Source organism: Plectropomus leopardus, chromosome 6 (assembly GCF_026936395.1).
Source record: "Plectropomus leopardus strain MGB_pleo_1.0 chromosome 6, ASM2693639v1, whole genome shotgun sequence".
Lineage (NCBI taxonomy): Eukaryota > Metazoa > Chordata > Actinopteri > Perciformes > Serranidae > Plectropomus > Plectropomus leopardus.
Window position 1 is genome coordinate 15,266,110 of NC_142181.1, and position 15,718 is coordinate 15,281,827.

Consider the following 15,718-nt stretch of genomic DNA (forward strand, 5'->3'; position numbering starts at 1 on the left):
TGCAGAAACATGAGGCTGCCAACCAGTCTGCAGCCAACTGGGCATCTTACCCACCAGTCCCTGATTCTGGTCTCTCTTGTTCTCGTTGGCTCCCCTCATACGACCCTCCCACGGGACAGCTGGCGTCAGTACGATCACCTGTCTGAGTGTTTCAGGCAGCAGAACAATGTCTGCTGTACAGTTGCATAGATGGATAGATAGACAGATAGAAATGCTGACACATAGAAAAACTGCATAAAAAATGGTTTAAGTGGTCTCTGACTGTGTGTGTGTGTGTGAGGGTGTCTGTGTGCAAAAGTAAAGGTCACATCTTAAGCAGTTCTATAAATATTCAAAGGAGATGTGACTCTAGTCAATGTCTGCTCAGATTTCGCTCATCCAAACACACACACACACACACGCACACACACACACACACACACACACACACACACACACACACACACACACACACACACACACACACACACACACACACACACACACACACACACACACACACACACTTGGGTATTGGGTCAGAGCCTAGTTGAAAAGGCCTTGGCCAAGAACTCCTTTGGTGTATCACTGTTACAGAGAGGTGTTAATAGTTCTATTGGGCTCTGGGCCAACAAACATCTCTCTCCCCCAACTTGTTTCAAGCTCTTTCAAGTCTCCGCTGATGGTTTTTGGCTCCACCAAAAGCCGGACCACACATACACATCAGCAATGTTTTCATCCTCTGACCAAGACAAATATTGCCATTGATGCACAAAAGTCCAGCTGGTTTCCAGCAGTTTTATAAACCTGCTGTTACAACTTAAATAGTCCAGTGTGTAGGATTTAAGGGGATGTATTGTCAGAAATGGAACATAATATAAGTGTGTTTTCTTTAGTGTATAATCACCTGAAAAGAATTGTTGTGTTTGTTGTTTTGTCACCCAATGCTGTGTTCACACTATGAGCGACACAGATTCAGGCTACATGTCATTTTCAGTAGAAGCCGGTGATATGACGCTACAAAGTGATGCCCAACACTTGTCACTGGGTGACACTGCTGGATACACTACAAATGAAAGTTGAGTTAGCCTCTTCTTTTTTTAGTGCTCAAAAAACAGTGAAGCATCAACTAATCATATGTTTTTTTTTTCTAACTTTGGTACTGTTTAATTACCTTAGTTAGCTGTGCTACCTTTTTTTGCCTTGCGGTGCACACAGGATGCAACGGGGCTGCAAAATTTCATGTTAAATAGGGGGCTCAGTCATTGATGAAAAGCACAGATGTTTTTTTGGCTAGATACAAACTTTAGATGGTGTTTCTTCAAGTTGGCAAGTCGCAGACACACTCAAACCCATGATGACATAACCATGTTAGCTTTTGAGAAACATTACAACAGGTACTCTGCAATATTATAGTTGGTCACACTGTTGATGTGTTGTTCCTAGTGTGAACACAGCATTAGATTGAGCCATCTGCATCTACATAGGGAGTGGGTCCTTATCTATGGAGATAGAAATGCTGCACTACCATGTTTCTACAGTAGCCCAGAATGGACAAACCAAACATTGGCTCTAAATTGGACCATTTGGAAAACTGTTTTTACATAAAATCTTTCATTTAGTGTATTTGCTGGTTTAAATCCCTGGCTTTGTTTGTTTTGAGAGGAGGCCTCTGTGGATAATTCGGCTCCTGGTAAAGCCTCCTGAACAATAAACACTGAAGGCAGTCTAACCCGGAAAAGTTTCAGCTGGTTGAGATTTGCAATCCTCACCACTAGATGCAACTAAATCCACCTAAATCTTACACAATTTTCATTTAAAGTACAGAAAGTAATTCTTCTCCCCAAAATATGCACATTCCTCTCCCGTAACAAGCAGTTCCATTTTACAAATTTAGCATAACAAATAGCTGCTTATGTATTGTTGCATTGGTCACCCCTTCCCTGGGTCTTTCTTTATCTCCTCCCCTCTTCCCTCTGGTGTGTTAGTGTTCTTTTCCCTATCTCAGGCCTTGGGTCATGGGTCAGAAAGCACAGAGGTGATAAATGCTTCCAGGTCACCTCTCCTGTCTCTGGGGGTCAGGGCGAGGGGTTTCTGCAGTGACAGCAACAACATGATCACTCAGCTGAAGCACCACAGCTGCACCTTCTGACCTGTCTCTGCTCCATCTGCCTCATTCTGTTTCTTCCAACTACCCAATCTGCAAAAAAAAAATTAAAAATCTTATAAAATATACACAGATGGAGCGTGCACCACCAAATTCAAAGCACAAGACAGGACACTAATAGGTACAAACTTTAGAAAACATTTGAATCAGTTATTGCTTTCTGATGCACTACACCATGCACACACACACACAAACACACACACACACACACACACACACACACACACACACACACACACACACACACACACACACACACACATCTGATTTAGAGACAGTGAAATGCCTGGTGTTATTTTAAGAACGTTAACAGCTCAATGTCCCTCATGCTGATCAGCTCCGCTCTCCCACTGTGAATCGATTCCTTGTCCTCCAGCTCCCCATACTAAAACTAATCTAGTTGACTTTCATAACTAGTGTAATCTGATTATAAATCCCCTGGTATGGACGCCACACAGAACAGTGTGGCAGAGGTCACGCGCTGCTTGCTGAGAAATGCCACAGGACTGAGTTCTGACTGAAAAGGCTCCCCGTTAAGCAGGAGATTACACACTCTGCTGCATCACTGGAAAACAGAAAAGTGTGCGTAGATTGTTCTTAATTATTAGATCTACTTTCTTTGTCTTGACTCCAGATAAGCTAGTGAACACTTGAATTCTTGCGTTTGTAATTCAGTTTTGGAAAAAAAATTGCTTAAGTTGCTCATTATCTTAAATGACTGGTTTCTGTCCTTTAAAGTAAATGTTTAATCTCAGAATAGACTTTATTTATATAGTTACAGTTGATCAAATACTTATAATAATCTATCTATCTATCCATCTATCTATCTATCTATCTATCTATTTATTCATCTACCCATCCATCCATCATTTTGTTTTGTTTTTTTTTCCCATTTTCAGGTAATTTTCTGGTGACTTTTTTACTAATTTCTTGCTATTTTTGGGGTCATGTTGTTAAGTTGCTCACTGTCTTCTCCCCATACTTTGAAGGAAATCAACCCATTTTCTCAGGGTTTCAAAGGGTTCACCTCACTGAACAAACCAGTTGGAAGGTTGTTTTTTAAAAAAAATGTTTTTCTATGCGTTCCACAGTTTCCTAACAATATACAAATATATATAATTTCCCAATATACCCAAAAATATACAGCTCCCTGCTCTGATTGTTGTATATTTGGTGAGAAGTTCTAGTGTTAAGATTTCCTAATAGTAGCTCTATCTCATGTTGAGCTTAAGCGCCTCATATCCTTTTCCAGTACCTCAAATTGACTAATGTTTATGTTTAAACCAAGTCTGACATGTGGTGTATTTCTCCTGCAGCCACCACAGAGGAAAGTCCTCCCTGGTTTGTTTGGGTTAGACAGCCGAGGAATGAGGGAGGGAGGACAGAGGGATGGGGAGGAGTGGGAGGTGAGGGGATGATGACAGGGGAATGCAGGGGTGTGAGTGAGTTTGGACAATACTCTCTGAATTTTAAAGAGGGGATAAAAAAACAGCAAGGGAGAAGGGGAGTGGAGGTCGGGAGAAGAGAAAGCGTGGGTAAGAAAAGAAGAGAGAAGGTGGCAGAAGGAGAGGAAGGGAGCTTGTGGTGGCTGTGGCGGTGGTGGTGGGCGGGGGCGATGGGGCAGAGGGAGGATAATTAGAGGGAGCAGAGGGAAATGATGGAAGAAGGAAAGTGAGAAGGGGAAGGAGTGAGTTTGTGCAATGAGGGAATAAAAGAATGAAGGAGGGAGAGAGAAGGATGGGGAGGATAGATGTGGGGAGAAAAGAAAAGGGGAGGAGGGCAGGGAACTTGGGGGTTACATTCCTGATGTGCAACCAGCCTGGTGCTGCTCTGCTGCCCAATGTAAACACAGGGCCGAGAGGTGGACTGACAGCCTGTCACAGTGACTCATGAGACAGAGCGAAAGCAAGCGAAGAGGGGAAATGGAGGTGTGCTGCGAAAGAATAAAAAGTGCAAAGAAGGAGAATGGGAAAAGAGTGGTAGAGAGAATATTTTGACACAAATGATAGAGAAAGGCATTTTGCTGCTATAATGTTAACAATATTCTGTGTTAGACAGGGCATCCTCTTGCCCTTTTTCTCGTAGACTCAAAACATTCATGTGAGTTTATTGTGTGTAGTCCACTCTTTTTTCTTGCTCTTATTTCTCTTCTCTTTTCCTTCATTAACCCTTTGAAACTGGACCAAATTTGCTTGATTTCTCTCAAAAACATGAGAAGAGAGCAGTGAGCAATGAAAGAAGAAATGTAGTAAATCAGAAAAAAAGAAAGAAAGAACAAGAAACTGAAGCAAAAAACAAACATGGAAATGACCTGAAAAAGATTAAAACATATGAAAATTCTGTAAGATTAAGTATTTTAATTCCCTAGCTTTTTAAAATAGTTTTCTGAATCTTCCAATTTCTTGTAATTTGTGCAACATTTCATATGAAGTTGCTCTTTGCCTTTTGTCACATGTTGTTTTTAAATAAATCACACCAATTTGCTCGGGTTCGAAGGTTTAAATGTGAAAGGCATCTGAAAGTAGCATAAGAAGATGGCCTCATCAGTCTACTGGGCAGTCCAGTAGACTGATGACGCTCCAGGTTTCAAACGGTTAAAGCAGGGCTGCTCATCCCTCTTCTGGCAGGTGACCACATATTGAGGTCACAGAGACGTCATGTATCCCCATTACAAAGGATTGTGCATCATGTGCCAAATAGATAAACATTGCTTTAATTCCCCAAGTAGGTGGAAAGGAAGTTGCTTTTGCAGACTCGCAAACAATTGTGATCAGGCTCATGGTTACCTCAAAATAATATTCAGATGTTAGAGCATACATAACACTAATCAGCCATGACGGAGAGCTTTGTCTTGACTCTGTGGTGTTACTACCCCATCTAGTGGCAATAAAATTGCATTACAGCCGAAAAAAGGTGGAGTAAAGCTTTATTTTTAGCCTTTTAGCCTTTTTTATAACAAAAAATATTAATAGACATTATTCCCACAACACTATAAATTTAAATTACACATGTTTAATTGGTTTAACCTTTTAGTTTCAAAGAGTAAAAATTATATACAGAACAAGATAGTGGAGTTATCAGAAATGTCACACAAGACAAAGTAATAGTGGCTATTAATGAGGATGGTTTTATACAGATTTAGGAAATGAAAGCAGCCCTTTGGGATTGTTTGGTAAGTATGAGGTAGGGGAAATAATATCCAAAATTACCCAAAGCAGTGTAAACAGGGTAAATTATATTTATTTTATATTGAGGGAAAAAATGAAATAAATATGTAACAAAAATAGACATTTCAGACATTTTATAACAGAATCGTCACCTGAGACAAAAAATGTCACTGCTGTGAAAATATTATTAATAAGGGTGACAACAATTTAATTAATGAAGAACACACCCTTCCCTTTGTATTAAATAATTAATTGAATTGCACATTACAGGGTAATTCTACAATACTGGAATTGATTGTGGAAACTTGCATACCACACTGCAGATAACAAATGTATGTACTCTGACTGAGCTTTCCTGCATTAATATATCTTTTTCACAGTTTCGGTTACTGGTCATTTGTGATAGAAAACACTAATTAGAGCCTAAAACTACAGTAACCTAAAAAGTAAAACCCTGAAAAAATTAGGGAACTACAGTACATTACGATCACTCAAGTAAGTGAAATCCCACTCCTTCCTGTGGACATCTTATAAAAATAAAATCTATGTTTCATCAAACTTTAAAAACATTTTTTTGTGCTTTTGATTTTAGAGCTCACATTGCTGGGAAGTGTGCCCCCTCCCAAAAAACTGTTTTCCAGTATACAACAGTATCTCACTGCAAATCGCTGGAAAAGTCCTTTTTTTGAGAAGTAAGCTTTTCTCGGTTGAATGACGCACTGTACTTCACCCGTAAAGGGATACTGATGAGGAATACTTCCTCAAACACTTAAATGTCACATGTGTCAGTGAAATGTTGACAGCATGTGGTCACTGTCTTTACTGGCCCACACTTCAATGCAGCCAGTCAGTCACAAGTGTATTGTACACTTGAGTGACATTCAGTTTTAATTTCAGAATTGTGACATCCACTTTTCCAATTCAGCACTCAAGGTGTGTCTTTCCCTTCAGTCGTTTCATTGAGGCCTGTTAACTCCCTGGAGACCATGAAAAAATAGAGAGAAAAGAAAGGAAAAAGGAGGGATAAGGTCAGTGGTTACAAGATGATGCTCAAGTTAAAGCGAGTAATGTAAGGCAACTGGGACTTCATGAATTGGTACATTTGTTCACTGTAGTTGTGCCTCAAGGAACTCTTTATTAACTAATTTTACATTACTTATGAATGTAATGCATGTAATGCAGCCTTTTGAAATGAAGCCATTTATATATAAAAACCCACTTACTCCTCATGTCCATTTATTGGCTTCACATCTACTGCTGCTGTTCCTGGAAACCAACATAAAAGCTGCTGCTGTCATTCAGACTTTTTACAGATATGCAAATGACTGCATAACATCTATATTGTGACAAACCTAGTATCTGTTACCTCTCTGGCCTTTCTTGCATTTCAGCCACAGCACCACAATAATGATGACAAACACCACGGCACAGACGGCTGCTGTTATCACGCTGGGACTGAAAGTTTCAGTTGGATCCTGGGGGGTACCTTTAGATGAAAACAACAAGAGTCAAAAAGGTATAAACTAGGACAGTTGAGTTTAAAGCTTGAGCAACATATTATGTTTTCTTATTCTTAACTCATATTCCTAGTTTTTTATTCAGTTATTCGTAAAACAGCTCAAATAGGAGTAAATTTTGTATTTGTTGGGGACTGTTTTTAGCAGTGGATAAATGCACATTTGATGCTCTATTGAGTGTTTACAGCAGCAGGACAGAGTATGTGGTATTGACTCAGTGTAAGCGGCAGTGTCCATGTTCATGGGAGCAATGGTATGACTGATTAAATAGTTTTTGAACAATAATGGAGCTCTGTGGCGTAGAAGAATACAGCAACATAATAATACACAGAAACTGTTTGTTTGGTCATTGTTAGTATTTGCTGATAAAAGAAATTTAAATCACCAGACGTGTCCTGTAAAGTGTCAGTCCACCTAAATTAACAAATAAATAAATATGACCCAAAAAACATATTTTGCTCTCTTAAAGGTCCAGAATGTAGGATTTAGGCGCAACTATTGGCAGAAACTGAATCTATATTGTAACAGGTACTTTTCATTAAGTTTATAATCTACTGAAAATAAAAATCATTGTGTTTTTTTTTTTTTGTTTTTTTTTTTTACCTTAGAATGAGCTATTTATAACTACATGGAGAGCAGGTCCTCATAGAGTCTGCTATGTTGCACAGCCATGTAATGGTCAAACCAAACCCTGGCTCTGGGGTCATTTGCGTTTTCACAATAGCCACAGTAGTCAGCAGCCCCTCTATGACAAAAGTGCAGGAAAAACACTGTTTTTCATTGTTTTTACCAGTAGTACCCAGATTGTAAACAACAGCATTTCCACTGTTAGCATTAAAGCTCAATGCACACCAGTGCCCAATTGCATCCTCACAGACCTATTGGCTTGACTATAAACTTTTGGTCTTGTTAAGCTTCAAAATCACTTCTCAAACATGCAAACTTTAAATTCCTCTGTGAAGTCAAATGTTAACAGGATGTAAAAGGATGCAAAAAAATACCTTACACATTCCTTAAGCAGTGTCAAGGCCAAGGGGTTTCCAATATCTTTCACACTCCCCAAAACATACCCAGTGAATGAAAGCATGAAAACAGAATTTGTTTGAGAACCATTTGGACTGGTCTTTTTGAGTCACTTACAGACATTGAACGTCTTTGAGGTGACGCCACCCACAGAGCAGCTGAGGGACGTCTGCTCGCCATTGGTGCAGTTGACGTAAATGGTGCTGGAGCTATTGACCATCATGGTGATTGGATCAGGCATTTGAGTGTTGTTCACTTCACTCGACATCACGCTCTCTGGTATGTCCCAAGTCACCTTGGTCCCCGGGTAGCCACCATGTGAGGCACATATCACCCAGCAACTGATGTGACGGTTTTCATCAGCACAGTTCACTGTGTGTGCAGGTTCACTGTAGTTTGCTAGGAGAACGAGACAAACACAATTAGAGCACTGTCAGGTATCGGGTTGTATTTCATGCATGCAGCACGTCAAATTTTATGAAAATGATTATGTTTACTTTAAGCACCAGTCATCTAGATGAAAAGAGTTTTCACAGGGCCACTCTAAATCTAGATCACAAACTCATAGACTCATGGTTACAGAGAAAGTAATGGATTAAAGAAAAGGGGTTAATTTTTGGAATTTAGGCACATGCACATACTTTTGCAGTTAAAAAAAAAATTAAATCAAGGCATGGATTTTATTCTTTGTCATTCCCATTCTTAAAATCTCTGTGGTTCTGCACCTCAAACATATTTGAACAGCTATTTGAGACATTTAAACATAACGATTTTAAATAATTTTAATACATTTATATGTTTTTAAACAGTTCTTATTACAGAAAAGAAATATTTAAATTTGACAGATTTTTGCATGCAGTTATTTGGTGAATCTTTAACATTGCTTTCAGGTAGAAAAGCTAGTCATAACCTACAATGTTAGAAATGAATCAGAGAAATGCCTGAGACAGAAACTCCTAAAATCCCAAAACCCAAATACATTTTAAAGGTTATATTTAACACACTCTTACCTGTGACGCTGAGGTAGAAGAGTGTGTGATTACGAAGCATCTGTCCGTCTTTGTATAGGATATGACACTGATAATCGCCACTGTAGGAGATGTTCAAATGGTACATGTGCATAGTGTAATCGTGATCCATTCTGGTGTTCTCCCATGTTTCTGATATTTCTTTTGATGCGTGGTAGCCATTCACAAATACATCGCCCCTCTGAAAGTACAAAAATACTAATTTCCTTTGTTTATCAACAGGGCAATGAAAGGTCACATTGCCACCAACCTCCCCTCTGAGCTGACTTGAAGCAGCACTTTCTGCAAAAGAAAAATATATGAGAGTAAAGGGTTAAAGCACGCAGGGCAGCCATACATGAAACAAAATGAAACAGTCTTAAGGGATAAATTAATGCAAGACTTGGTACACAATCAGATGCAGTTGTAGGCTATTTAAAATTTGAAAAAAAATCTCAGGCAAATTGTGCTTTAAGTAATGTCTAAGTTGGCAGCATTTTTGTAAAGTGCATTATAGACAGCACCATGACAGCTAAGTTGCTCAAATGAAAGTGAGGATTGAAAGACTAGCAGTGATGAGTGTAGCATAATATCGGGGGGAAAAAAACAAAACATAAACAATATTAGCGAGTCAAGTCAAAAACATTAGACTTATGTTGTACAACAGATAGTGAAACCTCAGACTAAATGATTTGCCCACTTTATTATTTGATTATACGTTGAGTTAACAGTTGTGGATAGGTGTGAAAGTCAGGGTTTTTTGTCCAGGCTTTTTTGACAGCTCCTCTTTATGACGTGTTAGACTAATCTCAGTTCCTACTCAGTCTATTTGCCTGTTATGTTTGGTAAAAAAAATATACAAAGCAAGCAGTGTCCTTTTCATGTTTTACATGATCTAAAGGTCAAAATATCGGAAGTGATTTTACAGTGAGCTGGGGATTTTTACTTTTCATTGTCACTGTGTGTGTGTGTGTGTGTGTGTGTGTGTGTGTGTGTGTGTGTGTGTGTGTGTGTGTGTGTGTGTGTCCAACATTAAAACAGTATTTGGTAACATTTATAAAAATATTTTGTCATATATGTTAAAACTGTCATTATATTCACACAGCCAATGAGACAGATAATCTGAGAAAAAAAAAAAGTTTTCATACTCATTTGTCTTTTAGTGCTTCTAATGACCTTACTGCGTGTGAAAGAAAACAATCAATCACAGCAGAAGAGTCTTTTACGTAGCTGTCGATCATTGCTCGTGACCTGTGGTCAAATTGTGAAACCAGGCAGTGCCAATTAAATGTGAAACAATATTCTTTTACTGCATTGTCTATTTCTTGCCTCAGGGTTGGGGGTTTTGCATAGGGATCTCGAACCCAAGGCTACTGCGGTGAGGACACAACCTCTGTACATGGGGTGGTGGCTCTACCAACTGACCCTGTCTCATGTACTTCTTTCAGAATATAAAGTTAGTCTCAGCAAATATGACAAAAAGTTATATTATATTCTGCTGAAAACAAATATAGGATTGATGGAGGGAGTGGCACTGTAATAGTAAAATTATGTACCTTAAAGAAATAGTTCACAAATAGTTTGATCGCTTTCTTGCCCTGTGTTGGATAATAAGATTATCATTTAGAAAGCAAATTTCCCAAATAGATAAGTATTCATTTAAAACCAAAACAACGAGGTAAAAGAAGACAAAATGTTCTATAGAGCTGCAGAGTTGAATGATAATTATGTAGGCTACACGTTCATCACGGCCAGTCAGCTTTAATCATTATATGTTGTTACTTGATTTCTATGTAGTTTCAAAACTGCTAGTTTGTAATAAAGCATTTGGTACTGCTTTGGACTGTGACCAAGCTACTTAGATCTACCTGGATAAACAACTTGTATCTGTAAAACCAAGATGAAGGTGTTTTGTTGATGCAATGATATGATGGAACTGCTCACCTGTGATGGGAAAGTGCCACATCATAGTCAAAATAACAGCCAGCAGTGGGAAGAAAGGCCCTTGGTTTCTTAGGTGACACAAAGAAACATAACTGTTTACATGGTTACCCTGGTAACGCTGGGGCATTACAGTGAAACACAGACATACAAACACACAATCTGATAAGCTATAAAAAACAACGTCACCACAGCTTAAACAATACTTAATACTTAATTCCCCTGGCACTGTGCTCAGAGATACTGAACTCAATCTGAAACCACATGTGCTCATATTGGTTGAACGTGCCCTCCTCTGTCAGTAACAGTTGTTCTTTCTAAAGCTGAAATGATTGTGTGACCTCTCATACTCTTTAAAAACAAAGAAACACTCATGGGTGTGATCAAAGTAATAATAAAAATAACATTTAAAAAAAATGATAATGATAGTAAAAATAATAATAAACTTTATGTGTATAGCACCTTTCATACAAGAAATGGAGCCCAATGTACTTTCCAAAAAAGAAATTACACACACCAAGTGCTTCACACGAAAAGTCATAGAATACATAAAAACACAATAAAAACCTCCATGTAAAAATAAAATGAGATCAGAATAGAATACATAGAATGCATCTCCACATGGATAAAACCCACTTGATAATACTAGTAAAAGTTAGATAAACTAAGGATAAAACTTGAATGCACAGAATACATAATATAAGATAGACAATAAAATAAAACCTTAAAGATGTGCAGCATCAAATAAAGCCCTACATGGAGTTCAGCACTCTGAATATGAATGTATGAATGTAAATATAAGTATGTCAGCCTACTTTCTGGATCCTTTATTCCAATTAAGAGGAGAGTTATTACAGGAAAGACATTTAACTCAGTTTTCAGTATATTTGCCATTTTAGGTATTTAGGTAATTTTACATTAAATTTATGTTGTCAACCACCGGATTACTTCAGTAGAATTTGAGACTTGGAGTCTAACTCTTAACTTTTATCCACTGAAATTAGTATGTACAAGAGGGTTTTTAAAATCTTTAATCTTTAGGTAAAAGTACTGCTATAACACTGTAAAAAAAACTCTGTTAAGGTAAAAGTCCCAAATTAAAAATGTTACTCAAATAAAAGTAAGCATAATCAGAAATGTGGAATTAGATTTTTAAAAGTAAAAGTACCCAATTTAGAAAAATCTAGAAAAACAACAGAACAAGAAATACAATACAGTACAATTTCCTCATACTTAAATACAGTACTTGATAAAATGTGCATTGGTATCTATTTTCTTAAGCTCCAGTCCTTCGTCCCAGGAATGAATGCTGGGTGTAAACTTTTCCACTAAAGACAAAAGTTGGATATTAGTGGGTGTTAATTGGGGGGATTTTTTTGTCCAGTGGGAAAGGGGCTCAAAAATTTTCAGCAGAAACTGGTTATTTTTACCACTATCAAACCTGTGTGTTTGAGTTAGTCCTCAGTGCAGACTAATGAGAGATGAGAGGATAGTTTTAGTTGTTTCCTGGTAATCGTTTGTGGTTGTCAGACAGGAAGATGTTTGACATTCATGTGACATAAAGTAAAATTAATTTCCAGGACTACATCACTGGCTGTTCTGTGGAAATTATCTTCGGTGCCCCACCCAAATAAAACATTTAAAAATGCTGATGAGGGTTGGAATTCAGGTCAGCAACATTCGCAAACCCTGTAAACCTGGTAGACAGAATATGCAGACCATTTTGAAACAGTCTCCACGTGTCACAACATTGTAATGCCTACTGCTGTTATTTAAAATGAAAGAAAAAGGGAGGGATACTTACAGAAAATACTGCAGGTTTTGTGATTGCTGTTGAAAACACAAACAAGTGACTGTTACAAGCGTGATCACCTTTTCAAATCAGTTGGTATATTTTAAATCAGTGCACAGTAATTAATCATGTAGGAATTCAGCATTATATTTGGCCAGTCAGTGATTTGCTCCAATTTTTCTATTAATCTAAATCTTAGTTAGCTTGGTTGTTTTTTTTTTTGTTTGTTTTTACTGTTAAACAAAATAGTGATGTCGTAGTTCCTACAATCAAAAGGCACACCTAACCACCTCCTCTCAAACCACCACTGGTTTGTTCACAATGGATATACTTTGCAAATTGTCTTGTTTGTGGAATTGAATCTGTCTTGAATCTGTACACAAACAAGAAACATTCTCGTCTGAACTATTTGACTGGCCCTCCACAGTCAGACTTGAGAAGGATAGTGTCTCTTTGAAAGAAATCATCCAAACAGTTTTTAACATACCTAGCTAAAGGAAAGTCCCAGAGAGCAGAGTAATCTTGTACCTGCTGGTTTCAGACAGTGCCTTTTTGTATTCTATTAATTTGAATGTGGTATGATAACAAGATTGTTTCTGGGCATTTTTGAATTTAATTGACAGGACACCACAAGTGTAAAAGGGGGAGAAAGAGAGAGGGGGCGTCATGCAGCAAAGGACCAAGGCCAGAATTAAACCCACAGCTGCTGCAGTGAGGACACAGTTTCTGTTCATGGGGCGCCCGCTCTGTCCATTAAGCCACCAGGTGCCTCAGCTAGTGCATATTTTTGCATTGTTGTGAGTAAAAAAATCGATTTCCTTAAAGACATAAATGTTTTAAGAAGTTGGTAGCTGGCTTGACCTTTACTGTCAGGAAATCCCTAGACTGAAAGCAATATCTGAAATGTTCAAGGAAAGGGACAGCTAGAGCTGTCTGCTGATCAAAATGTATTACACACCTTTTCTTCTTAAACACTGTCACTTTACTCATGAATACAGTCCATACACAGTTTGAAATTGCACAGGCTTCTGTCACTCTTTTGAGAAATGTTTAAAGCACAAATTCACAGAATATCAACTAAAAAAAAAGAAAACCTTCAGAGAAACTCCAGGGGAAACACCATGCTTCATAATGCAGCAGTGTCTCTCAAGAGAAACCACATCTGAGGGAATTCCCAAGGAATGTAAAAATACCTTTAGTACTGGATCATGGGAGTCATATGAATAACCGGAATTTTTTATTTATTATAAGAAGAAAAAAAGGAGCAGCAGGCATTTTGTCCTTTACAGTTAAAATTAGCTGTGATATGGACATTTTGATAGAGATTTAGTATTTTTTTTCTGTGTGTGTGTGTGTGTGTGTGTGTGTGTGTGTGTGTGTATGTACTGTACGTGTATGTGTGTGGTTACATCAGCACCTAATTATCCAAGCTAATAAAATAACTCTACATTAAGTATACCTTTTTGAAAGCATATGTAGATTTTCTTTGTTGATGCACTGGAGATGCTGTCATTTATTGCGCTATACAGATTAGACAAATAAGTTAGATAGCCATGAAAAAACAGAGAGCACTGATTGACTGTGTGATATGTGTGCTTGAGCTCACTTCTCTCTACGGTCTACGGTAATTATAGTAGTAATCAAACATTTACACATTGACCTGTGCTGGGGAATCCCACATGACGTAACACTTCTAGCCCTGTTGTATTGTTTCGAGGCAAGAGACACATGCCTGCCTTGAACAAATCAGATAAGCTACGAAACCACCTTCCTCGTGGTTTCATATGTGGCGTAGGAGCTGTGTGATACTTCATGTGGCTAAAAAAGAGAGGACTGCAAAGATTTTTTGTTTTAGTTTGGTTATACAATGTATGGGTGAAACTGATTAAAATGAGGTGAGAGAATTGTGGCACGAGAGCTTTATTTGTTTAGCTGTTATTGCCTAACAGCCGAATCTTTCTTTCTTTCTTTCCCAGAGAAACTAGAGAAACAGGCCGACTTTCTATTTCCTTTTTCACGAGATCACAACAGTGTCATGTCTTGCAGAGGCCACAGAGATGTTCTGATTTTAGAATATCTGAGCCACAAGTAAAATAAACACCTGCATTCAGCAGGTGTTTATTTTACTTGTGGCTAAAACTGTTAAATTTTTTTTGTTCACTACTTCTGCTGTATGTTACCATCTAGCAACGTGTCAGCTGTTGTCGGGCACATGCTTTTCCTGTGTAGATCTTGATTCTGAGAAGTGATAAGTCTACAAACACATACACACACACACACACACACACACACCCATGTGTACTTCCAAACACGAAGCATTCACAGGCTTCTCCTCAATGGCATTCAGAGTATTTCCTTCATTCAGAAAAGTATGAAAATGCATTAGAAACTGGATGACCTCAACGTGATAGAACATTAAAGCCTTATTTACAACAGTAAAATAAATTCCTTTTAACGGAGACGAGAAAAAGAAAAGAGGAAAAAACAAGCTCTTACCATTGTGAGGCGTCGTCTCCTCTTGCTAACTGAGAGTTGAGACAGGGACTTCTTCCTCATACATGCAAAAAAATGGGTGGAGCTAAATGACTCATCTGCCTTTTTTTTTAAATTCTTTTTTAATCACATACAGTCAGCTAGCTCTGAAAAACAACCTGATGTCAGCCCGATTAGTTGCAGTAGAGAAAGAGCACAGGTTATGGCTTTATTCTCTGGTGTCAGTAATCCAGAGCAGCGTCACAGTGAGCCAGCAAGCACAATATCAGGACCCTGAACCTGAAGCAGCTAAATGTAATTTAACTATCATTCATTTTATTATTTCTAGCTGTGCTTTTCTGTGACATATCATAATGTCTTTTGTTTAAAAAAAGGACTGTAGTAGCAAATGTTATATGTATCATATGTAACCAAGGTTTGTTTTGATGTAGATGTATAACTAACTGTTAAGCAGCTTGAAGAGTAATCCACAGAGTCATGTCGCATGGGGTTGCATGTGCACCTCATGTGTTAGCTTTCGCTACGTTTATGGTGACGCCACAGATGATATCAGGAAGCTTGATGAACTTCCCTGTCTGCTTACCAGCTCAGTTTTGTGTGACTGTGTGGTCATTCTTTGGAAGAGATCAGAA

At 38.2% G+C, this 15,718-nt stretch overlaps 1 protein-coding gene across 1 annotated transcript; it reads right to left on the reverse strand.

Moving 5' to 3' along the window:
* Positions 1-5,055: 5,055 nt before the first annotated feature.
* On the reverse strand, positions 5,056-15,143 carry cd86 (CD86 molecule). Its single transcript, XM_042487068.2, has 8 exons — positions 15,090-15,143; positions 12,606-12,631; positions 10,805-10,872; positions 8,864-9,163; positions 7,971-8,252; positions 6,680-6,799; positions 6,537-6,579; positions 5,056-6,290 (listed from the first exon to the last, which is right to left on the reverse strand). Exons 1-8 carry the CDS (start codon positions 15,090-15,092, stop codon positions 6,242-6,244), a joined length of 891 nt encoding a protein of 296 aa, XP_042343002.2. The 5' UTR covers positions 15,093-15,143; the 3' UTR covers positions 5,056-6,241.
* Positions 15,144-15,718: the final 575 nt, after the last annotated feature.